The sequence below is a fragment of the Lonchura striata genome, chromosome 16 (assembly GCF_050655825.1).
Source record: "Lonchura striata isolate lonStrDom1 chromosome 16, ASM5065582v1, whole genome shotgun sequence".
NCBI classification, from domain to species: Eukaryota; Metazoa; Chordata; class Aves; order Passeriformes; family Estrildidae; genus Lonchura; species Lonchura striata.
Window position 1 is genome coordinate 5299605 of NC_140718.1, and position 26452 is coordinate 5326056.

The following is a 26452-nucleotide window of genomic DNA, read 5'->3' on the forward strand; positions in this document are numbered from 1 at the left end:
AATTTATTTGGGTTTATTTCATATTGATTAGCATGAATTTTTTAACCGTTTCCTCCCCAAATTAAATAATATAGGGAAAATAAATTTATTTTATTTTATTTCTGGTGGATTAACCACAAATTTTTAACCCATTCCTCCCCAGATTTAATAAATGAGGGAAAATAAATTTATTTGTTTTAATTTCATATTGATTAACATGAATTTTTTAACCGTTTCCTCCCCAAATTAAATAATATAGGGAAAATAAATTTATTTGATTTTATTTCTGGTGGATTAACCCCAAATTTTTAACCCATTCCTCCACAGATTTAATAAATGAAGGAAAATAAATTTATTTTTAACCAATTTCTACCGGATTAACTCAGTTTTTAACCCCTTCCTCCCCAGATTTAATGAGTGAAAATAAATTGATTTTTATTTGATTTCTGCTGGATTAACCCCAATTTTTAACCCCTTCCTCCCCAGACTTAATGAGCAAAAATAAATTTATTTTATTTGATTTCTGCTGGATTAACCCCAATTTTTAACCCTTTCCTCCCCAGACTTAATGAGCGAAAATAAATTGATTTTTATTTGATTTCTGCTGGATTAACCCCAATTTTTAACCCCTTCCTCCCCAGACTTAATGAGCGAAAATAAACTGATTTTTATTTGATTTCTGCTGGATTAACCCCAATTTTTAACCCTTTCCTCCCCAGACTTAATGAGCAAAAATAAATTTATTTTATTTGATTAATGCTGGATTAACCCCAATGTTTAACCCCTTCCTCCCCAGACTTAATGAGCGAAAACAAATTAATTTTTATTTGATTTCTGCTGGATTAACCCCATTTTTTAACCCTTTCCTCCCCAGACTTAATGAGCAAAAATAAATTGATTTTATTTGATTTCTGCTGGATTAACCCCAATTTTTAACCCTTTCCTCCCCAGACTTAATGAGCGAAAATAAATTGATTTTATTTGATTAATGCTGGATTAATCCCATTTTTTAACCCTTTCCTCCCCAGATTACAGCCAGACCGCCACCCAAAGGTAAAACCCCATTTCCCAACTTTCCCCCATCCCCAAAAATCCCTATTTTTGTGAGGAATTTTTGCCCAAAATTGGGATTTTTCTCCTCAGCTACGGCGCCTACCCCGCCCCTCCCAGCCAGAGCTACTCCCAGGGCGGGGGGCAGAGCTACTCCCAGCAGAGCTACGGCGGCTACGGGCAGAGCTCGGACACGGGCTACGGCCAGGGGGGCTACGGATCCTCCTACGGACAGAGCCAGAGCGGTGAGCCAGGAAAACATTCCCAAAAAATCCCGGAATTCCCAAAAATCCCCGTCCTTTCACCCCGTTTTCATCAAAATCGCCGCTTTCGGAGCCAAAACTGACCCAAAGTTGGCTCAAAACTGACCCAAATTTGCATCGAAACCAACCCAAAACTGTCTGGGCAGAGCCAGGATAGTAAATGAGGTCAACATTCCCAAAATTCCCAAAAAATTCCCGAAATTCCCAAAAATCCCCATCCTTTTACCCCATTTTAATCAAAATCGGCGCTTTCGGAGCCAAAACTGACCCAAATTTGCGTTGAAACCCAGCCAAAACTGTCTGGGCAGAGCCAGAATGGTGAGTGAGGTCAACATTCCCAAAATTCCCAAAAAATTCCTGAAATTCCCAAAAAAATTCCCGAAAATCCCCGTCCTTTTACCCCGTTTTCATCAAAATCGGCGCTTTCGGAGCCAAAACTGACCCAAATTTGCGTCGAAACCCACCCAAAACTGTCTGGGCAGAGCCAGAATGGTGAGTGAGGTCAACATTCCCAAAATTGCCAAAAAATTCCCGAAATTCCCAAAAATCCCCGTCCTTTTAGCCCATTTTAATCAAAATCAGCGCTTTCAGAGCCAAAACTGACCCAAAGTTGGCTCAAAACTGACCCAAATTTGCATCGAAACCAACCCAAAACTGTCTGGGCAGAGCCAGGATAGTAAATGAGGTCAACATTCCCAAAATTAAAAAAAAATTCCAAAAAAATTCCCGAAATTCCCCAAAATCGCCGTCCTTTTACCCCATTTTAATAAAAATTGGCGCTTTCGGAGCCAAAACTGAACCAAAGTTGCATCAAAACCCACCCAAAACTGTCTGGGCAGAGCCAGAATGGTGAGTGAGGTCAACATTCCTGAAATTGCCAAAAAATTCCCGAAATTTCCAAAAAAAATTCCCAAAAAACCCCGTCCTTTTATCCCATTTTAATCAAAATTGGCGCTTTCGGAGCCAAAACTGACCCAAATTTGGCTCAAAACTGACCCAAATTTGCGTCGAAACCCACCCAAAACTGTCTGGGCAGAGCCAGAATGGTGAGTGAGGTCAACATTCCCAAAATTGCCAAAAAATTCCCGAAATTCCCCAAAAAATTCCTGACATTCCCAAAAATCCCCATTGTGTGTCGCATTTTAACTGAAATCGGCGCTTTCAGAGCCAAAACTGGACCAAAATTGACCCAAAATGGAGCCAAAAGTGACCCAAAAAAAGCCAGAGAGGTTAGTGAGCCAAAAATTCCCACAAAAATTCCCCAAAAACTTAAACAATTCATTTATTAATTATTAATTAATTAATCTTAGGTATTTTTCCCATTTTCCCCATTTCTTCCTTGTTTTTTTTTTCCCCTTTTTTCTCTATTTTTCCCTTGTTTTCCCCCCATTTTTACCCCAATTTCCCCCTGTTTCTTCCCCTTCCCACCTCCACATTTGTAATCACTAATTAATTAATTAATTACTTTAATTAATTCAGGTTACTCGGCGCCGGCGGCGCCTCCCTCCTACGGCTCCGGCGGCTTCGGCTCCGGGCAGAGCTCCCAGGGCAGCTATGGCCAAAGCTCCTCCTACCCCGGCTATTCCCAGCCCCCCGCGGCTGCCTCGGCCTCTGGCAGGTGATTAATTAACTAATTAATCCTTAATTAGCGTTATTTAAATGTTATTGTTAATTAAAACCCCGAACCAGTATCACAAACCCCACCCCAGTCACTCCCAGTAACCCCAGAGCTCCTCCTGCCCCGGCTATTCCCAGCCCCCTTCAGCTGCCTCGGCCTCTGGAAGGTGATTAATGCACTAATTAATCCTTAATTAGCACTAATTAATTGTTATTGTTAATTAAAACCCCAAACCAGTAACACAAACCCCACCCCAGTCACTCCTAGTAACCCCAGAGCTCCTCCTACCCCGGCTATTCCCAGCCCCCTTCAGCTGCCTCGGCCTCTGGAAGGTGATTAATGCACTAATTAATCCTTAATTAGTGTTATTTGATTGTTATTGTTAATTAAAACCCCAAACCAGTATCACAAACCCCACACCAGTAACTCCAGAGCTCCTCCTACCCCGGCTATTCCCAGCCCCCTTCAGCTGCCTCGGCCTCTGGAAGGTGATTAATGCACTAATTAATCCTTAATTAGCGTTATTTAAATGTTATTGTTAATTAAAACCCCAAACCAGTAACACAAACCCCACCCCAGTCACTCCCAGTAACCCCAGAGCTCCTCCTACCCCAGCTATTCCCAGCCCCCTTCAGCTGCCTCGGCCTCTGGAGGGTGATTAATTAACTAATTAATCCTTAATTAGCACTAATTAATTGTTATTGTTAATACCCCAAACCAGTAACACAAACCCCAACCCCTGAAATTCCCGTTTTTTCCCCTCCAAATTCCCACATTTTTCCCCCACATGCCCACATTTTACCCTCTAATTCGTGTCTTCTAAACCCAAAATTCCGATTTCCCTTCCTGGAGATCCCCATTTTTCCCAAAATCCCCCCTTTTCACCCCAAAATCCCCATTTTCCCTTTCCAAACTCCCCTTTTTTGAGCCCATTTTCCCTCAAAAATCCCATTTCTCCCCCAGAAACTCCCATTTTCTCCCCGCAAACCTCCCATTTTTCCCTTTGCAAACCCCCATTTTTCTCAAAATTCCCCCTTTTCACCCCAAATTTCCCATTTTCCCTTCCAAAACTCCAATATTTTCACCCCAAAATCCCCATTTTCCCTTTCCAAGCTCCCATTTTTCACGCCGCAAATTCCTGTGTTTTCCCCCAAACCTCCCATTTTTCCCCCTCAAAACCCCCATTTTCCCCCTCAAAATCCCCATTTTTCCCCAAATCCCCTTTTTTCACCCCAAAATTCCCCCTTTATTCACCCCAAAATCCCCATTTCCCCTTTCCAAACTCCCACTTTTCACACCCCAAATTTCCACCTCTTCCCTCAAACCCCCCATTTCCCCTTTCAAACCCCCATTCCTCCCCCTCAAACCCTGTTTTTTCCCAAAATCCCCTTTTTTCACCCCAAAATCCTCATTTTGCCCTTTCCAAACTCCCATTTTTTACGCCCCAAATTTCATAGTTTTCTCCCAAACCTCTCATTTTTCCCCCCAAACCCCCATTTCCCCCTCAAACCCCCCATTTCCCTCCTCAAACCTCCCATTTCCCCCCCAAACCCCCCATATTTCCCCTCAAACCCCCGTTTTTTTCCCAAAATCCCCTTTTTTCACCCCAAAACTCCAATTTTTTTCACCTCAAAATCCCCATTTTCCCCTTTCCAAACTCCCACTTTTCACACCCCAAATTTCCACCTCTTCCCTCAAACCTCCCATTTCCCCCCTCAAAATCCCCATTTCCCCCCTCAAACCCCCCATTTCCCCCCTCAAACCCCCCATTTCCCCCCTCAAACCTCCCATTTTTTCCCTCAACCCCCCCATTTTTTCCCAAAATCCCCTTTTTTCACCCCAAACCTCCAATTTTTTTCACCCCAAAATCCCCATTTTCCCCTTTCCAAACTCCCACTTTTCACACCCCAAATTTCCGCCTCTTCCCTCAAACCTCCCATCTCCCCCCCCAAACCCCCCATTCCCCCCTCACACCCCCCATTTCCCCCCTCAAACCCCCATTTTTTCCCTCAAAACCCCCATTTTTTCCCAAAATCCCCTTTCTCACCCCAAAATCCCCATTTTCCCCTTTCCAAAGTCCCATTTTCCCGCCTCTTCCCTCAAACCCCCCATTCCCCCCCCCAAACCCCCCATCCCCCCCCCCAAACCCCCCATATTTCCCCTCAAACCCCCCGTTTTTCCCAAAATCCCCTTTTTTCACCCCAAAACTCCAATTTTTTTCACCTCAAAATCCCCATTTTCCCCTTTCCAAACTCCCATTTCTCACACCCCAAATTTCCCCATCTTCCCTCAAAACCCCATTCCCCCTCAAACCCCCCATCCCCCCCCCAAACCCCCATTACCCCCCTCAAACCCCCCATATTTCCCCTCAAACCCCCATTTTTTCCCTCAAAACCCCCATTTTTTCCCAAAATCCCCTTTTTTCACCCCAAAATCCCCATTTTCCCCTTTCCAAAGTCCCATTTTTTCACGTCTTCCCTCAAACCTCCCATTTCCCCCCCTCAAAACCCCCATTTCCCCCCCAAACTCCCCATATTTCCCCTCAAAACCCCTATTTCCCCCTCAACCCCCATTTTTCCCCGTCAACCCCCTGTTTTTTCCCAAAATCCCCTTTTTTCACCCCAAAACTCCAATTTTTTTCACCTCAAAATCCCCATTTTCCCCTTTCCAAGCTCCCACTTTTCACACCCCAAATTTCCTCATCTTCCCTCAAAACCCCATTCCCCCCTCAAACCCCCCATTTCCCCCCTCAAACCTCCCATTCCCCCCCCCCAAACCCCCCATATTTCCCCTCAAACCCCCATTTTTTCCCAAAATCCCCATTTTTCACCCCATTTCTCCCCAGCTACGGCGGCGGCTCGGGCGGCTCCGGCTACGGGCCGGGCGCGGCGGGCGGCGCCTACGCGCAGCAGCCGCAGCCGCAGCCGCAGCCGCAGCCCAGCGGCGCCTACGGCCAGCAGGGCTACGGCCAGCAGGGCTCCTACAACCCGCCCCCGGGCTACGGGCAGCAGGGACACTACGGAGCCGCCTCCTGTGAGTCGCAGTCCCAAAAAAAACGGGAATTTTGGGGCGAAATACGCGGATTTCGGGAAAAATCGGGAGCGGAAACGGTGAAAAAATGGGTTAAAATGGAGCGATTTGGGGTGGAATTCTGAGGCTTCACGTGGGATCAGGTTTTCTGTATTGCACACTGTTACATTTAGGGATTTTAGTGGAATTCCCAAAAAATTTCCAAAAAAATTGGGAATTTTGGGGCGAAATATGAGGAATTTGGGAAAAATCGGGAGCGGAAACGGCGAAATCCGGAGCGAAATCGGCACAATTGGGGAATTCCAGGGTTTGGGATAGAAACAATGGTCCTACAACTGGTTCCAAATTATATCCAGGGATCTGAGTCATGTTCCCAAAAAAAATCGGGAATTTTGGGGTGAAATCCGCAGATTTTGGGCAAAATGGGCTGAAGTTTGGGAGGATTTGGGGTGGGATCAGGTTCCCAAACCCCCCGAGCGGCGCCTACGGGCAGCAGAGCTACGGGCAGCAGGGCTCCTACAACCCGCCCCCGGGCTACGGGCAGCAGGGACACTACGGAGCCGCCTCCTGTGAGTCGCATTCCCAAAAAAAACGGGAATTTTGGGGCGAAATACGAGGATTTTGGGAAAAATCGGGAGCGGAAACGGCGAAATCCAGAGCGAAATCGGCTGATTTTTGGCTGAAATGGGAGGGATTTGGGGTGGAATTCTGAGGCTTCACGTGGGGTCAGGTTTTCTGCATTCCACACTAAGTTATATTCAGGGATTTTAGTGGAATTCCTAAAAAAAATCGGGAATTTTGGGGTGAAATACGCGGAATTTGGGAAAAATCGGGAGCGAAAACGGCGAAATCCGGAGCGAAATCGGCTGATTTTTGGCTGAGATAGGAGGGATTTTGGGGTGGGAATTGGTTTTTCTCCAACTGGTTCCAAATTATATTTACGGATTTTAATGAAATTCCCAAAAAATTCCCCAAAAAATCGGGAATTTTGGGGTGAAATATGAGGATTTTGGGAAAAATCGGGAGCGAAAATGGCGAAAAAATGGGTTAAAATGGAGCGATTTGGGGTGGAATTCTGAGGGTTCACGTGGGATCAGGTTTTCTGCATTCCACACTAAGTTATATCCAGGGATTTTAGTGAAATTCCCAAAAAAATCAGGAATTTTGGGGTGAAATATGAGGAATTTGGGAAAAATCGGGAGCAAAAACGGCGAAATCCGGAGCGAAATCGGCTGATTTTTGGCTGAGATAGGAGGGATTTTGGGGTGGGAATTGGTTTTTCTCCAACTGGTTCCAAATTATATTTACGGATTTTAATGAAATTCCCAAAAAATTCCCCAAAAAATCGGGAATTTTGGGGTGAAATCCGCAGATTTTGGGCAAAATGGGCTGAAGTTTGGGGGGATTTGGGAGGATTTGGGGTGGGATCAGGTTCCCAAACCCCCCGAGCGGCGGCTACGGCCAGCAGGGACACTACGGAGCCGCCTCCTGTGAGTCGCACTCCCAAAAAAAACGGGAATTTTGGGGCGAAATATGAGGATTTTGGGAAAAATCGGGAGCGAAAACGGCGAAATCCGGAGCGAAATCGGCTGATTTTTGGCTGAGATAGGAGGGATTTGGGGTGGAATTCTGAGGCTTCACGTGGGGTCAGGTTTTCTGCATTCCACACTAAGTTATATTCAGGGATTTTAGTGGAATTCCCAAAAAAATCGGGAATTTTGGGGCGAAATACACGGATTTTGGGAAAAATCGGGAGTGAAAACGGTGAAATCCAAAGCGAAATCGGCTGATTTTTGGCTGAGATAGGAGGGATTTGGGGTGGAATTTTGGGATTTGGGGTGGGAACAGTTTTCCTACAACTGGTTCCAAACAATATTTAGGGATCTGAGTCACATTCCCAAAAAAAATCGGGAATTTTGGGGCGAAATATGCGGATTTTGGGCAAAATCGGGAGCGAAAAGTACGAAATCGGAACTGAAATCGGCACAAATGGGGGAATTCCAGGGTTTGGGATAGAAACAATGGTCCTACAACTGGTTCCAAATTATATCCAGGGATCTGAGTCACGTTCCCAAAAAAAATCGGGAATTTTGGGGCGAAATCCGCAGATTTTGGGCAAAATGGGCTGAAGTTTGGGAGGATTTGGGGTGGGATCAGGTTCCCAAACCCCCCGAGCGGCGGCTACGGCCAGCAGGGACACTACGGAGCCGCCTCCTGTGAGTCGCATTCCCAAAAAAATCGGGAATTTTGGGGCGAAATATGAGGAATTTGGGAAAAATCGGGAGCGAAAACGGCGAAATCCGGAGCGAAATCGGCTGATTTTTGGCTGAGATTTTCGGCGTTTGGGGTGGAATTCTGAGGCTTCACGTAGGATCAGGTTTTCTGCATTCCACACTAAGTTATATTCAGGGATTTTAGTGAAATTCCCAAAAAAATGGGGAATTTTGGGGTGAAATATGCGGATTTTGGGAAAAATCGGGAGCGGAAACGGCGAAATCCGGAGCGAAATCGGCTGATTTTGGGCTGAGATAGGAGGGATTTTGGGGTGGGAATTGGTTTTTCTCCAACTGGTTCCAAATTATATTTACGGATTTTAATGAAATTCCCAAAAAATTCCCCAAAAAATCGGGAATTTTGGGGCGAAATCCGCAGATTTTGGGCAAAATGGGCTGAAGTTTGGGGGGATTTGGGAGGATTTGGGGTGGGATCAGGTTCCCAAACCCCCCGAGCGGCGGCTACGGGCAGCAGGGACACTACGGAGCCGCCTCCTGTGAGTCGCACTCCCAAAAAAAACGGGAATTTTGGGGCGAAATACGCGGATTTTGGGAAAAATCGGGAGCGGAAACGGCGAAATCCGGAGCGAAATCGGCTGATTTTTGGCTGAGATAAGGAGGGATTTGGGGTGGAATTCTGAGGCTTCACGTGGGATCAGGTTTTCTGCATTCCACACTAAGTTATATCAAGAGATTTTAGTGGAATTCCCAAAAAATTTCCAAAAGAATTGGGAATTTTGGGGTGAAATATGCGGATTTTGGGAAAAATTGGGAGTGAAAACGGCGAAATCCGGACCAAAATTGGCTGATTTTTGGCTGAAATAGGAGGGATTTTGGGGTGGAATTCTGAGATTTTAGATGGGATCAGTTTTTCTGCATTCCACACTAAGTTATATTCAGGGATTTTAGTGGAATTCCTAAAAAAAATCGGGAATTTTGGGGCGAAATATGAGGATTTTGGGAAAAATCGGGAGCGGAAACGGTGAAAAAATCGGTTAAAATGGAGCGATTTGGGGTGGAATTCTGAGGCTTCACATAGGATCAGGTTTTCTGTATTGCACACTGTTACATTTAGGGATTTTAGCGGAATTCCCAAAAAATTTCCAAAAAAATTGGGAATTTTGGGGCGAAATATGAGGAATTTGGGAAAAATCGGGAGCGAAAACGGTGAAATCCGGAGCGAAATCGGCTGATTTTTGGCTGAGATAGGAGGGATTTTGGGGTGGGAATTGGTTTTTCTCCAACTGGTTCCAGATTATATTTATAGATTTTAATGAAATTCCAAAAAAAATTCCCCAAAAAATCGGGAATTTTGGGGTGAAATCTGCAGATTTTGGGCAAAATGGGCTGAAGTTTGGGGGGATTTGGGGTGGGATCAGGTTCCCAAACCCCCCGAGCGGCGGCTACGGCCAGCAGGGACACTACGGAGCCGCCTCCTGTGAGTCGCAGTCCCAAAAAAAACGGGAATTTTGGGGCGAAATACGCGGATTTTGGGAAAAATCGGGAGCGAAAACGGCGAAATCCGGAGCGAAATCGGCTGATTTTTGGCTGAGATAGGAGGGATTTGGGGTGGAATTCTGAGATTTTAGATGGGATCAGTTTTTCTGCATTCCACACTAAATTATGTTCAGGGATTTTAGTGAAATTCCCAAAAAAATCGGGAATTTTGGGGTGAAATCCGCGGATTTTGGGCAAAATGGGCTGAAGTTTGGGGGGATTTGGGAGGATTTGGGGTGGGATCAGGTTCCCAAACCCCCCGAGCGGCGGCTACGGGCAGCAGGGACACTACGGAGCCGCCTCCTGTGAGTCGCACTCCCAAAAAAATCGGGAGTTTTGGGGCGAAATACGCGGATTTTGGGAAAAATCGGGAGCGAAAACGGTGAAAAAATGGGTTAAAATGGAGCGATTTGGGGTGGAATTCTGAGGCTTCACGTGGGATCAGGTTTTCTGTATTGCACACTGTTACATTTAGGGATTTTAGTGGAATTCCCAAAAAATTTCCAAAAAAATTGGGAATTTTGGGGCGAAATATGAGGAATTTGGGAAAAATCGGGAGCGGAAACGGCGAAATCCGGAGCGAAATCGGCACAATTGGGGAATTCCAGGGTTTGGGATAGAAACAATGGTCCTACAACTGGTTCCAAATTATATCCAGGGATCTGAGTCATGTTCCCAAAAAAAATCGGGAATTTTGGGGTGAAATCCGCGGATTTTGGGCAAAATGGGCTGAAGTTTGGGGGGATTTGGGAGGATTTGGGGTGGGATCAGGTTCCCAAAGCCCCCGAGCGGCGGCTACGGGCAGCAGGGACACTACGGAGCCGCCTCCTGTGAGTCGCATTCCCAAAAAAAACGGGAATTTTGGGGCGAAATACGCGGATTTTGGGAAAAATCGGGAGCGAAAACGGCGAAATCCGGAGCGAAATCGGATGATTTTTGGCTGAGATAGGAGGGATTTTGGGGTGGAATTCTGAGATTTTAGATGGGATCAGTTTTTCTGCATTCCACACTAAATTATGTTCAGGGATTTTAGTGGAATTCCCAAAAAAATCGGGAATTTTGGGGCGAAATATGAGGAATTTGGGAAAAATCAGGAGCGAAAACGGTGAAATCCGGAGCGAAATCGGCTGATTTTTGGCTGAAATGGGAGGGATTTGGGGTGGGAATTAGTTTTTCTCCAACTGGTTCCAAATTATATCCACAAATTTTAGTGAAATTCCAAAAAAATTCCCCAAAAAATCGGGAATTTTGGGGCGAAATCTGCGGATTTTGGGAAAAATCGGGAGCGGAAACGGCGAAATCTGGAGCGAAATCGGCTGATTTTTGGCTGAGATAGGAGGGATTTTGGGTGGAATTCTGAGATTTTAGATGGGATCAGTTTTTCTGCATTCCACACTAAGTTATATTCAGGGATTTTAGTGGAATTCCCAAAAAAATTGCGAATTTTGGGGCGAAATACGCGGATTTTGGGAAAAATCGGGAGCGAAAACGGTGAAATCCGGAGCGAAATCGGCTGATTTTGGGCTGAGATAGGAGGGATTTTGGGGTGGGAATTGGTTTTTCTCCAACTGGTTCCAAATTATATTTACGGATTTTAATGAAATTCCCAAAAAATTCCCCAAAAAATCGGGAATTTTGGGGTGAAATCCGCAGATTTTGGGCAAAATGGGCTGAAGTTTGGGGGGATTTGGGAGGATTTGGGGTGGGATCAGGTTCCCAAACCCCCCGAGCGGCGGCTACGGCCAGCAGGGACACTACGGAGCCGCCTCCTGTGAGTCGCATTCCCAAAAAAATCGGGAATTTTGGGGCGAAATACGCGGATTTTGGGAAAAATCGGGAGCGGAAACGGCGAAATCCGGAGCGAAATCGGCTGATTTTTGGCTGAGATTTTCGGCGTTTGGGGTGGAATTCTGAGGGTTCACGTGGGATCAGGTTTTCTGCATTCCACACTAAGTTATATCCAGGGATTTTAGTGGAATTCCCAAAAAAATCGGGAATTTTGGGGCGAAATATGAGGATTTTGGGCAAAATCCGGAGCGAAAACGGTGAAAAAATCAGTTGAAATATGGGAATTTGGGGTCAATTTTTGGGATTTGGGATAGTAAAAAACTGCTCCTTGATTTTTCCCAAATTATATCTGGGGATCTGAGACACATTCCCAAAAAAATTTAGGAATTTTGGGTTGAAATACGCGGATTTTGGGCAAAATCGGGAGCAAAACCAGCAAAAACCGGAGCAAAATCAGCTGATTTTCGGCTGAAATGGGAGGGATTTGGGGTGGAATTTTGGGATTTTGGATGGGAACAATCGTCCTACAACTGGTTCCAAATTATACCCAGGGATCTGAGGCACATTCCCAAAAAGATTCCCAAAAATTTGGGAATTTTGGGGTAAAATACGCGGGTTTTGGGCAAAATTTGTGGAATTTCTTACAAAATCTTCTGGAATTTGGAACAGAATTTGTGGTATTTGGTGCAAAAATCCCTGGAATTTAGGGTGGAATCCATGGAATTTTTGGGCTGAATCCCTGGAATTTGGGGCAAAATCCGTGGAATTTGGGTCAGAATCTGGAATTTGGGATAAGATCCCAAAGATTTGGGTCTGAAACTCCTGGATTTTCCCCCGATTTTTCCTCAATTTTGTGCCGATTTCTCTCAAATTTCGCCGGATTTTTCCATATTTTTTCTGTGATTTTTCCCAAAATTCCCCAAAATTTGGGAATTCCGGCGATCCCGATGTTTTTCCCATTTTTCCACCCAACAGCTATAAAGGATTTGGGGTGGAACTGGGGCAAAATCCCTCAGATTTGGGTCTGAAACCCCCGATTTTTCCCATATTTTCCCCCAATTTTTTGCGTATTTTTCCCAAAATTCCCCAGAATTACAGAATTTTGGCGATCCCGACGTTTTTCCCGATTTTCCAGCCAACACCTATGGGCAGGATGGGGGATTTGGGGTGGAATTGAGACAGATTTCCCTGGAATTTGGGGCAAAATCCCTCAAATTTGGATCTGAAACTCCTGATTTTTCCTGTATTTTCCCCCAATTTTTTGCGTATTTTTCCCAAAATTCCCCAAAATTCTGGAATTTTGGTGATCCCGATGTTTTTCCCGTTTTTCAAGGCACCAGCTACAGGAAGAAGGGCAGATTTGGGGCAGAACTGGGGCAAAATCCCTCAGATTTGGGTCTGAAACCCCCGATTTTTGCCGTATTTTCACCCAATTTTTTGTGGATTTTTCCCAAAATTTCCCAAAATTCTGGTGATCCCAATGTTTTTCCCGTTTTTTCCAGCCAACAGCTGCAGGAAGGGCAGATTTGGGGTAGAATTTGGGCAAAATCCCTCAGATTTGGGTCTAAAACCCCCGATTTTCCCCATATTTTCCCCAATTTTTTTGCGATTTTTCCCAAAATCCCGGAATTCCGGCGATCCCGATGTTTTTCCCGTTTTTCCAGCCAACAGCTACGGGCAGGAGGGTGGACTTGGGGTGTAACTGAGACAGATTTCCCTGGAATTTGGGGCAAAATCCCTCAGACTTGGGTCTAAAACCCCCGATTTTTCCCATATTTTCCCCCAATTTTTTACGGATTTTCCCCAAATTTCCCCAAAATTTGGGAATTTCGGTGATCCCGATGTTTTTCCTGTTTTTCCAGCCAACAGCTACGGGAAGAAGGGCAGATTTGGGGTAGAATTTGGGCAAAATCCCTCAGATTTGGGTCTAAAACCCCCGATTTTTCCCATATTTTCCCCAATTTTTTGTGGATTTTTCCCAAATTTCCCCCGATTTTTCCCGGAATTCCAATAATCCAGATGTTTTTTCCCGTTTTTCCAGCCAACAGCTACGGGCAGGATGGGGGATTTGGGGCAAAATTGGGGCAAAATCCCTCATATTTGGCTCTAAAACCCCCAATTTTTTCCATATTTTCCCCAATTTTTTGCGATTTTCCCCAAAATTTCCCAAAATTTGGGAATTTTGGTAATCCCGATGTTTTTTCCCGTTTTTCCAGCCAACAGCTGCAGGAAGGGCAGATTTGGGGTAGAATTTGGGCAAAATCCCTCAGATTTGGGTCTAAAACCCCCGATTTTTCCCATATTTTCCCCAATTTTTTGCGGATTTTTCCCAAATTCCCCCCGATTTTTCCTGGAATTCCGGCGATCCCGATATTTTTTCCCGTTTTTCCAGCAACAGCTATGGGCAGGAGGGTGGATTGTGGGCAGAACTGGGGCAAAATCCCTCAGATTTGGGTCTGAAACAGCTGATTTTTCCCATATTTTCACCCAATTTTTTGTGGATTTTCCCCAAATTTCCCCCGATTTTTCCCGGAATTCCCATAATCCCGATGTTTTTCCCGTTTTTCCAGCCAACAGCTACGGGCAGGAGGGCGGCTCGCTGAGCTCGGGCGGGTACCAGGAGCCCGGCGGCGGCTACGGAGCCGCGGCGCCGACCGAGCGCAGCCGCGGGCGCGGCGCCTTCGGCACCCGCGGCGGCTTCGAGCGCGGCGCCCGCGGCACCCGCGGCACCCGCGGCGGCACCATGGGGTGAGTGAGGGGGAAAATGGGGTGAGAAACGGGGAAATTGGGAAAAAATGAGAGAAAATGGGGAAAGAATGAGAGAAAATGGGGGAAAATGGGGAAAGAATGAGAGAAAATGGGGAAAGAATGAGAGAAAATGGGGAAATGGCAACCGGCGCCTTCGGCACCCGCGGCGGCGCCATGGGGTGAGTGAGGGGGAAAACGGGGTGAGAAACGGGGAAAACGGGAAAAAATGGGGGAAAATGAGAGAAAATGGGGAAAGAATGAGAGAAAATGGGGGAAAATGGGGAGAAAATGGGGAAAAATGGGGAGAAAATGGGGAAATGGCAACCGGCGCCTTCGGCGCCCGCGGCGGCGCCATGGGGTGAGTGAGGGGGAAAACGGGGTGAAAAATGGGGAAAACGGGAAAAAATGGGGAGAAATGGGGAAAAAATGGGGAAAAATGAGAGAAAATGGGGGAAAATGGGGAAAGAATGAGAGAAAATGGCGGAAAAATGGGAACAAAATGGGGAAATGGCAACCGGTGCCCGCGGCGGCGCCATGGGGTGAGTGAGGGGGAAAACGGGGTGAGAAACGGGGAAATTGGGAAAAAATGGGGAGAAATGGGGGAAAAATGGGGGAAAAATGGGAACAAAATGGGGAAAAATGAGAGAAAATGGGAAAAAATGGGGAGAAAATGAGAGAAAATGGGGAAAAATGGGGGAAAATGAGAGAAAATGGCGGAAAAATGGGGAAATGGCAACCGGCGCCTTCGGCACCCGCGGCGGCGCCATGGGGTGAGTGAGGGGGAAAACGGGGTGAAAAATGGGGAAAATGGGAAAAAATGGGGAGAAATGGGGGAAAAATGGGGGAAAAATGGGAACAAAATGGGGAAAAATGAGAGAAAATGGGGAAAGAATGAGAGAAAATGGGGGAAAATTGGGAACAAAATGGCGGAAAAATGGGAACAAAATGGGGAAATGGCAACCGGCGCCTTCGGCGCCCGCGGCGGCGCCATGGGGTGAGTGAGGGGGAAAATGGGGTGAGAAACGGGGAAAACGGGAAAAAATGGGGAGAAATGGGGGAAAAATGGGAGAAAATGGGAACAAAATGGGGAAAAATGAGAGAAAATGGGGAAAGAATGAGAGAAAATGGGGAAAAATGGGAACAAAATGGGGGAAAAATGGAGAAATAGCAACCGGCGCCTTCAGCAACTGCGGCGGCGCCATGGGGTGAGTGAGGGGGAAAACGGGGTGAAAAATTGGGAAAATGGGAAAAAATGGGGAAAAATGAGAGAAAATGGGGAAAAAATGAGAGAAAATGAGAGAAAATGGGGAAAGAATGAGAGAAAATGGGGGAAAAATGAGAGAAAATGGGGGAAAATGGGGAAAGAATGAGAGAAAATGGGGAAAAATGGGGGAAAAATGGGAACAAAATGGGGGAAAAATGGAGAAATGGCAACCGGCACCTTCGGCAACTGCGGCGGTGCCATGGGGTGAGTGAGGGGGAAAATGGGGTGAAAAATGGGAAAATTGGGAAAAAATGGGGAAAAAATGGGGAAAAATGGGGAGAAAATGAAAGAAAATGGGGAGAAAATGAGAGAAAATGGGGAAAGAATGAGAGAAAATGGGAACAAAATGGGGGAAAAATGGGGAAATGGCGCCTTCGGCACCCGTGGCGGCGCCATGGGGTGAGTGAGGGGGAAAACGGGGTGAGAAATGGGGAAAACGGGAAAAAATGGGAGAAATGAGAGAAAATGGGGAGAAAATGGGGAAAAAATGAGAGAAAATGGGGAAAGAATGAGAGAAAATGGGGAAAAATGGGAACAAAATGGGGGAAAAATGGAGAAATGGCAACCGGCGCCTTCGGCACCCGCGGCGGCGCCATGGGGTGAGTGAGGGCGAAAATGGGGTGAAAAATGGGGAAATTGGGAAAAAATGGGGAGAAAATGGGGAAAAGTGGGGGAAAAATGGGAACAAAATGGGGAAAGAATGAGAGAAAATGGGGAAAAAATGGGGAGAAAATGGGGAAAAAATGGGGGAAAAATGAGAGAAAATGGGGAAAAAATGGGGAAAAATGGGGAAATGGCAACCGGCGCCTTCGGCACCCGCGGCGGCGCCATGGAGTGAGTGAGGGGGAAAACGGGGTGAGAAACGGGGAAAATGGGAAAAAATGGGGAGAAATGAGAGAAAATGGGGAAAAATGGGGAGAAAATGAGAGAAAATGGGGAAAAAATGAGAGAAAATGGGGAAAAATGGGGAAAAATGAGAGAAAATGGGGAAAAATGAGAGAAAATGGGGAGAAAATGGGGAGAAAATGAGAGAAAGTGGGGGAAAAATGGGGGAAAAATGAGAGAAAATGGGGAAAGAATGAGAGAAAATGGGGGAAAAATGGGAACAAAATGGGGAAATGGCGCCTTCGGCACCCGCAGCGGCGCCATGGGGTGAGTGAGGGGGAAAATAGGGGTGAGAAACGGGGAAAACGGGAAAAAATGGGAGAAAATGGGGAAAGAATGAGAGAAAATGAGAGAAAATGGGGAAAGAATGAGAGAAAAGGTGGGAAAAATGAGAGAAAAGGGGGGAAAAATGGGAAAAAAATCAAAGAAATTGGGAAAAAAATGGGAAAAAATGGGGAAATGGCAACCGCAGCAGTGCCATGGGCTGAGTGCAGGGGGAAATGGGGAAAAATGGGAAAAATGAGGAGAAACGGGGAAAGAATGAAAGAAAATAGGGAAAAACTTGGGAAAAATCAGAAAAAATGAGAAGGAATTGGGAAAAAAATAAAATGGGGAGAAAAGAAAGAAAAATTTGGGTTAAATCGTAGGGAAATGGGGAAAAATTTGGGTTAAATTGGGGAAAATAGTAGGAAAAAGAAGGGAAATGGGGAAAATTTGGGAGAAAATGGGGGAAAATGAGAAAAAAATGGGAGAAAAAAGGAGAAAATTGTAGGAAAATGAGAAAAGTGGAGGTTTGGGGGGAAAAATGGGGGAACGGTCAAAAAACGAGATTTTGGGAAAGGAAAATGGGGAAAAAATGGGGTTTGGTTGGAAAAAATGAAATTTTGGGTGAAAAAGAGGTAAAAAAAGGTAAAAAAAATGGAAAAAAAAATGGGTTTATTAAAAAAAGGTGGAAAATGTTCCCAAGGTCACCTGCAGCCTCTGGTCCCGGCAGGGGGAAAATATGGAGAAAAAAAGTGGATTTTGGGCAAAATAATGAGAGAAAAAATTGAATTTTTAAGGAAAAACAACTTAAAAATGGTTTAAAAAAAAAAAAAGGAATTTTGGGAGGAATTTTGTGGGGAAAAGGTGGATTGAGAAGGAAAAAATGATTAAAAAAGGTGAATTTTGGGATTAAGATGATGGAAAAATGAAAAATAAAAATTTTTCAAGGGGAAAAGATGGAAAAAATTCCAATGGAAAAAAAAATGGAATTTTGAGGGGATAAAGGTGATAAAAAAGGTGGAATTTAGGGGGGAAAAATATGGAAAAATTTAGAGGAGAATGGTGGAATTTAGGGAAAAAATATTGGGGGAAAAAAAGGTAAAAAATGGAAAAGTAAAAAAGGTGCGTTTTGAGGTCACTGCAGAGAAAAATGGGTCAAAAATGGTAAAAAATGGTGAAAAAAAAGTGGATTTTGAGGGTAAATCCACTGGAAAGGAAATTTTGGTGTCCCGGTGCTTGGAAATGGTGAAAAAAGGTGGAAAATTTTTTTAAAAAAGAGTCAAAAAGCAGAAAAAATGGTTAAAAAGGAGAAAAAAATGGTTGGAAATTGAAAAACAAAGGTTGGAAATTGAGAAAAAAGGAAAAAATGGTTTAAAAATGATAAAAAAGTGAAAGAAAAAGGGGGAAAATACAAAAAATGGTTAAAAAGGAGCAAAAAATGGTTGGAAATTTATAAAAAAACTGTTGGAAATTGAAAAAAAAAGGAAAAATAGAAAAAATGGGAAAATGGTTTAAAAATTATTTAAAAAAGCAAAAGAAAAAGGGAGAAATGGTAAAAAAAAATTAGGGAAATGGTAAAAAATAGCAAATATAATTGAAAAGTGTAAAAAATGGGAGGAAAATGGTGGAAAATGGTAAAAAAATTGGTTTGGAGTGGTTAAAAATAGCAAAAAAAATTGGGGGAAAAAGGAGAAAATGGTAAAAAGTTGAAGTGGTTAAAAATAGCAAAAAATATAAAATATGAGGAAAAAAGGAAATAATGGTAAAAAATTGGTTTGGAGTGGTTAAAAATAACAAAAGTGGAAAAAAAAGAGGAGAAAAAGGTTTAAAAAAAGGATTTTAAGTGGTTAAATATAGTAAAAAATGTAAAAAATTAAGGTTTGGTCAAAAAGGAAAAGAAAAATGGTGGAAAAAAGGGAAAATTCAGGGAGAAAATGAGGAAAAATGGTAAAAAAAGGGAAAAAGAATTGAAAAATTTAGAAATTGGTGAAAAATTGGTTTATAAAGGAAAAACGTGGCAAACGTGAAAACGGTGAAAAATGGGAAAGGTTCAAAAAAAGTAAAAAAAAAAAAGGTTAAAAATTGCCAAAAATGGGCAAAAAAAAGAGGTAAAAATAAGATTTAAAAAGAGAAAAAATGGGTTTAAAAACAAAAAAAAAAAAGGTAAAAAGAAAAGGTTGAATAATTGAAATAAAAATTGTCCCGGGGGCGTTTCTGCCGCTGGATTTTGGGTGGAAAAATGGGAATTTTGGGCCATTCCAGGTGAGTATTTTGGGGGGAATTTTGGGGATTTTTGTTGTTCCTGTCTGACCAACCTCTGCCTTTTGTGTGCTGCAGGTGTGAAAAAAAAGCAGCGAAAATTCAAAATCCGCCGCTGTTTTGGGTTCAAAAAAGGCAGAAAAGGGCAAAAAAAAAAAAAAGGAAAAAAAAAGAAAAAAAAATTGGATTTTTGAGGCGCTCGGGGAGAAAAGGGGGAGATCCAGGAAAGGGGAAAAAAAGGGAAAAAAATGGGATTTTTATTCAATTTTGGGCTCGATCCCAACGCTGCGGCAGCCGGGAGGAAAAAGCGACGGCGGCGAGGGAAAAAGGCCCAAAAAAGCCCAAAAAATTGACCAAAAATCGGCAAAAAAAGCCCAAAAAAGTGTCCAAAAAACTCCCAAAATATCAGCAGAAAATGATAAAAATAATCCTGGAATACTGACAAAAAAAATAAATAAAGTGTCAAAAAGTTGTCCAAAAAACCACAAAAAATTTGTGAAAAAAGCCCATAAATTTGTAAAAAAGAAGACAAAAAAAAAATTCAAAAATCTCTAAAAATGTCGTCAAAAATAAAATGTCCAAAAAATTGACAAAAAATCGGCCAAAAAAGCCCAAAAATTAAAAAAAAAGTGTCCAGAAAAATCCCAAAATATCATCAAAAAATGATTTTAAAACAATCCTGAAATATTGACAAAAAAATTTTAAAAACCACAAAAAAATTGTCAAAAAAGCCCCAAAAATTCTCCAAAAAAAATCGACAAAAAAAAAGCACCAAAAAATTCTCAGAAAACTCCAAAAAATCATCAAAAAATAAAACAACGTGTCCAAAAAAATTGTCAAAAAAATCCCCCCAAAAATGCTTAAGATATCGAAAAAATATCTTAAAAATTACCCAAAAAAACCCCAAAATATCGTCAAAAAATTGTAAAAAAATTGTCCAAAAATCCCCAAAATTCCTTTAAAAAAAAACACAAAAAATTGTCCTAAAAATTGCTTTAAAATCTCAAGAAATCGTCAAAAAATGACCAAAAAATCATCACAAAAATCCCAGAAACTCTTAAAAAAACTCAACAAAAATAATTGAGAAAAATCCTAAAAAATCCCAAAAATCTTCAATGAAATTCAAAAAAATTGTCCAAAAAATTGTAAAAAAATCACAAAAAATTGTCCCAAAAATCTTTAAAAATGGTCAGAAATGCCCCAAAAAATACTTTAAAATCATCAAAGAAATCCCAAAAAATCATTGCAAAAATCCTGCAAAATCATCACAAAAATCCCCAAAAATTGACCAAAAAAATTTCCCAAAAAGTCCCAAAAAAATTTGTAAAAAATCATCACAAAAATCCCAAAAAATTGAGAAAAAAATCCCAAAAAATCATCACTAAAATCCCAAAAAGTAAAATTTTTTCACAAAAATCCCAAAAAATTGACAAAAACATCCCGAAAAAAATCATCACAAAAATCCCAAGAAAACAGCAAAAATTTGTCCAAAAAATCCCAGAAAATTGAGAAAAACATCCCGAAAAATCATCACAAAAATCAGAAAAAGCAGTAAAAAATTATCACAAAAATCCCAAAAAATTGACAAAAAAAAAAATCTGAAAAATCATCCAAAAAAGCCCCAAAAATTCATAAAAAATCCCAAAAAAATCATCACAAAAATACCAAAAAATTGCAAAAAATTGCAAAAAATTGCCCAAAAAAATCCTTAAAAATTCATCCAAAAATCATCCAAAAAAAAAAAAAAAAAAGCCCCAAAAATTGGATTTTCCGCCCCAAATTTTGGATTTCCTCGTTCCCGGCTTTGCGGCAGGGCTGCCAAAATTCCTGATTTTCTTCTAATTTATCTCCTCAGCGGTGGTGAGCGTGGTGGCTTCAATAAATTTGGTGGTAAGTCCCAAAATTCGAGGTTTTCACCCCAAAAAAAAACAAAAAAAAAAAATGTATAATTTTGATTTTTTTTTTCCCCCCATTTTTCCCGGGCGGGAGAAATTTGGGGGAAAAATCCCCTCAAAAAAGAGAAAAAAAAATGAAATTTTAGGTGGAAAAAAACTGCAAAAAAATGGAATAAAAAAGGTGTTTTTTGGTTCAAAATTCAGGTGGAAAAAAATGGTGATTTTTGAAGAGGGGATTGGGGGAAAAAAAGGTGATTTTTGGTGAAATGGTTGCATGTGTGGTGAAAAATTCCAAGTTTTGGTATTTTGGGGGAAAAACCCCAAAAATGAGGATTTTGGTGGAAGCGCCGGTGACCATGAGGGTTTTGGTGGTTTTTTTTTTTTGGTGGAAAAATGGAAAATTTGCCCCAAAAATTGGGGTGAGGTCGGAGCTGCAGTGGACCCAAAACCGAAAGGAAAAATGGAAAAAAAAATGAAATTTTGGGGAGGTTTGGGTGGAAAAATGGAAAAAAAATGAGGGGGAAAATGGAAAAAATTGAGTGGAAAATGAGGAATAAAATGGAAAAAAATATGAAAAAAAAAAGGAAAAATGAGGGGGAAAATATGGAAAAAATGAGGGGAAAATATGAAAAATAATGAAAAAATGAGGGGAAAATATGAAAAATAATTGAAAAAATGAGAAAAAAAATATGGGAAAAAATGGAAAAATGAGGGGGAAATATGAAAAAAGGAAAAAATGAGGGGAAAATATGAAAAAATGGGAAAAAATGAAGGGGAAAATATGAAAAAAAAAGGAAAAAATAAGGGGAAAATATGAAAAATAATTGAAAAAATAAGAAAAAAAAATGGGAAAAATTGAGTGGAAAATGTAAAAAAAATGGTAAAAATGAGGGAAAAATATGAAAACAAAAATGGAAAAAAATAAGAGAAAATGGGAAAAAATGGAAAAAATGAGGGGAAAATGTGAAAAAAAAAATGAGGGGAAAAATAACAAAAATTGAAAATAATGTGGAAAAAAATAGAAAAAATAAGGGAAAAAAGGAGAAGAAATGAAGGAAAAATGGAAGAAAAATGAGGGGAAAATGCAGAAAAAATAGAAAAAAAATGAGAGAAATACAGAAAAAATGATGAGAAAAATACAGAAAAATAGGAAAAAAGGGAAAAATATATCGAAAAATGAGAAAATAATTTGGAAAATTGAGTTGGAAATGAGGTGGAAAATACGGAAAAAATCAGGGGAAAATGGAAAAAAAATTGAAACAGTGAAAAGTGAGAAAAAAATTAAGGGAAAATATGAAAAAATTGAATAAAAATAGGGGAAAATGAAGAAAAAAGGAAAAATATTACAGATAAATACAGAAAAATTAGGGGGAAAAAAAGGGAAAATTGAGTGAAAAATAAGGGGAAAATGAATTAAAGAGGAGGAAAAAAATGTAGAAAATGAGTGAAAAAATATGGAAAATGGTGCGAAAAATTTGGAGAAAAATGAGGTAAAATTGGGGGGGAAATGGTAAAAAATGGAGTGGAAAATACGGAAAAAAATGAGGGATAATAAGGAAAAATGGAGAAAAAAATGAGGGAAAAAATAAAGGGAAAATGGAGAAAAATAAAAGAGAAAAATGAGGAAAAATCCAGTGGAAATCGGAGCAAAAAATAAAGAAAAAAAAGGGAAAAGGTTGAAAAAATGGAGGAAAAAATCAGCAAAAATTAAGGAAAAATGAGGTAAAAATGGAGAAAAACGGGAAAAAAATCAGGGGGAAAAGAGGAAAAAAGTGGAAAAATGGAGAAAAATGAAGAAAAAGAGGAAAAAAGGAAAAAAAACCTGAAAAAACGGGAAAAAAAAAGAGAATTTTGGTGCCAAAATTGGGATTTTTGCCCCTAAAATGGCGGCTGGGATGGGAAAGGGGGCGGAGCCAATGAGGGAGGGGGCGGGGCTTGGAATGGCCAATCACCGCTCTCCTGATTTGCATATTCAAATTTTTTCCTTCCATGTGTGGCCCCAAAAGGACCCCGGGACCAGGGGCCGAGGCATGACCCAGGTAATTAATGGGTTTGTTAATTAGGTGATTAATTAATGGGTGATTGGGGTGGGGCTAATTAGCAGGGCAATTAATTGGTTAATTAGGGGGTAATTAATGGGTTAATTGGGGGTTAATGATTGGGTTAATGGGTAATTAATAATTATCCGGGATAAAGCAATAATGAGGTTAATTATCATTAATTAGTGTTAATTAGTAGTTATCAGGAATAAAGTGATAGAGCATAATGAGTTTGATTAGCCTTAATTAGTATGAATTGGTAATTACTAGGAATCAAGTGATAAAACATGATGAGGTTAATTAATCAATATTTATCAGGAATGAAGTGATGTTAATTAGCTTTAATTAGCAATTATCAGCAATAAACTACTAAGAGGATAGTGATGTTCATTACCATAAATTAACACTGATCAATTAATTAATTCCAGGTGAGCAGATCCTAGCTTGAGCCAGGGGTTTTGGGGCCAGATTTTAATTAGCGTTCATTAGTAATTACCATGAAATTGTGCTAATTAACACTGATTAATTAGCTCAAAGCACGAACAACGCGACCTTGGTGTGGGGGAGGGGATTTGGGGCCATTTGCATGTGCTGGGGTGTGGTTAATTAGCAATAATTATCGCTAATGAATGGTGTTTGCCATTAATTAGTGCTAATTAGTTAATTATCTGTCAGTGAACATGACAACTAATGACCCTAGTGAGGGGGAGGGGGCATTTCTGATTGCTGGGGTGAGGCTAATGAGGTTTAATTAGCATTTAGTGTGAGTTATGAATACTTAATGACAATAATTAGTGTTAATTAGCGTTAATTACCCCCAGGGGAGGGGGACAACAACACGGTGTAAATGAGGGGGAGGGACCATTTGTGAGGCTTGGGGTGGGGTTAATGAGGGTTAATTAGCATGTTTAGTGTCAGTAATGAATACTAACTGTTGTTAATTAATATTAATTAGTGTTAATTAGCGTTAATTGCCCCCAGGCGAGCAGGACAACTCGGACAACAACATCTCAGTGAGGGGGAGGGGTAATTTGTGAGGTTTGGGGTGGGGTTAATGAGGGTTAATTAGCATTTAGTGTCACTTATGAATGCTAATTCACATTAATTAGGGATAATTAGTGTTAATTAGCGTTAATTGCCCTCAAGGGAGCAGGACAACGCAAAGCAACAACACAGTGAGGGAGGGGCCGGTTTTGAGCCCTGGGGTTGTGCTAATGAGCACTAATTAGCATGTAGTGTCAGTAATGAATACTAATTCACATTAATTAGTGTTAATTAGCGTTAATTGCCCCCAGGGGAGCAGGACAACTCGGACAACAACACTGAGTGAGGGAGGGGCCGGTTTTGAGCCCTGGGGTTGTGTTAATGAGCGCTAATTAGCATGTAGTGTCAGTAATGAATACTAATTCACATTAATTAGTGTTAATTAGCGTTAATTGCCCCCAGGGAAGCAGGACACCTCGGACTACACCATCTGAGTGAGGGGGAGGGGTAATTTGTGAGGTTTGGGGTGGGGTTAATGAGCACTAATTAGCATTTAGTGTCAGTAATGAATACTAATTCACATTAATCAGTGATAATTAGTGTTAATTAGCGTTAATTGCCCCCAGGGGAGCAGGACAACTCGGACAACAACACAGAGTGAGGGAGGGGCCGGTTTTGAGCCCTGGGGTTGTGCTAATGAGCACTAATTAGCATGTAGTGTCAGTAATGAATACTAATTCACATTAATTAGTGATAATTAGTGTTAATTAGCGTTAATTGCCCCCAGGGGAGCAGGACAACTCAAAGCAACAACACAGAGTGAGGGAGGGGCCGGTTTTGAGCCCTGGGGTTGTGCTAATGAGCACTAATTAGCATGTAGTGTCAGTAATGAATACTAATTCACATTAATTAGTGTTAATTAGCGTTAATTGCCCCCAGGGGAGCAGGAAAACTCGGACAACAACACTGAGTGAGGGAGGGGCCGGTTTTGAGCCCTGGGGTTGTGCTAATGAGCGCTAATTAGCATGTAGTGTCAGTAATGAATACTAATGCACATTAATCAGTGATAATTAGTGTTAATTAGCGTTAATTGCCCCCAGGGGAGCAGGACAACTCGGACAACAACACTGAGTGAGGGAGGGGCCGGTTTTGAGCCCTGGGGTTGTGCTAATGAGCGCTAATTAGCATGTAGTGTCAGTAATGAATACTAATTCACATTAATTAGTGTTAATTAGCGTTAATTGCCCCCAGGGGAGCAGGACAATGCAAAGCAACAACACAGAGTGAGGGAGGGGCCGGTTTTGAGCCCTGGGGTTGTGCTAATGAGCGCTAATTAGCATGTAGTGTCAGTAATGAATACTAATTCACATTAATTAGTGTTAATTAGCGTTAATTGCCCCCAGGGGAGCAGGACAATGCAAAGCAACAACACAGAGTGAGGGAGGGGCCGGTTTTGAGCCCTGGGGTTGTGCTAATGAGCACTAATTAGCATGTAGTGTCAGTAATGAATACTAATTTATATTAATTAGTGATAATTAGTGTTAATTAGCGTTAATTGCCGCCAGGGGAGCAGGACAACTCGGACAACAACACCATCTTCGTGCAGGGGCTGGGCGAGAACGTCACCATCGAGTCGGTGGCCGATTACTTCAAACAGATCGGGATTATCAAGGTGGGCACGCCCCAAAATGTGCCAAAACACACCCAAAAAATGCCCAAAATATTCCCAAAATATGTACAAAATATGTATAAAATATACCCAAAACACACCCAAAAAATGCCCAAAATATACCCAAAATATGTACAAAATATGCCCAAAATGTGCCCGAAACACACCCAAAAAATGCCCAAAATATACCCAAAATATGTATAAAATATACCCAAAACACACCCAAAAAATGCCCAAAATATACCCAAAATATGTACAAAATATGTATAAAATATACCCAAAACACACCCAAAAAATGCCCAAAATATACCCAAAATATGTACAAAATATACACAAAATATACACAAAATATGTACAAAACATGTACAAAATATGTACAAAATATACACAAAATATACACAAAATATGTACAAAATATACCCAAAATATGTACAAAATATACCCAAAATATGTACAAAATATGTACAAAATATACACAAAATATGTACAAAATATGTACAAAATATACCCAAAATATACCCAAAATATGTACAAAATATGTACAAAATATACCCAAAATATGTACAAAATATACACAAAATATACCCAAAATATACTCAAAATATACCCAAAATATACTCAAAATACACCAAAAATATGCCCAAAATAATCCCAAATATACCCAAAAATTACCCAAAATATGCCCAAAATACACCCAAAATATGCCCAAAATACACCCAAAAAACACCCAAAATATGGCCAAAAAATGCCCAAATTACACCCAAAATATGCCCAAAATATACCCAAAATATACTCAAAATATACCCAAAATATACTCAAAATACACCAAAAATATGCCCAAAATAAACCCAAAAAACACCCAAAATATACCCAAAATACACCCAAAATGTGGCCAAAATACACCCAAATATACCCAAAATCTACCCAAAAAATTCCCAAAATACCAG

General features: G+C 41.5%; 1 protein-coding gene across 1 annotated transcript in view; it reads left to right on the plus strand.

Moving 5' to 3' along the window:
* The window catches only part of FUS (FUS RNA binding protein), a 45196-nt gene that overhangs the window by 5083 nt on the left and 13661 nt on the right, over positions 1 to 26452 (plus strand). Inside the window, exons 3-10 of the mRNA XM_085593505.1 lie at positions 1008 to 1032; positions 1123 to 1274; positions 2772 to 2910; positions 5756 to 5943; positions 14069 to 14246; positions 20774 to 20808; positions 22820 to 22852; positions 25402 to 25508. Of these exons, the coding sequence (XP_085449631.1) occupies positions 1008 to 1032; positions 1123 to 1274; positions 2772 to 2910; positions 5756 to 5943; positions 14069 to 14246; positions 20774 to 20808; positions 22820 to 22852; positions 25402 to 25508 (857 nt within the window). The remainder of the gene's footprint in view (positions 1 to 1007; positions 1033 to 1122; positions 1275 to 2771; positions 2911 to 5755; positions 5944 to 14068; positions 14247 to 20773; positions 20809 to 22819; positions 22853 to 25401; positions 25509 to 26452) is intronic.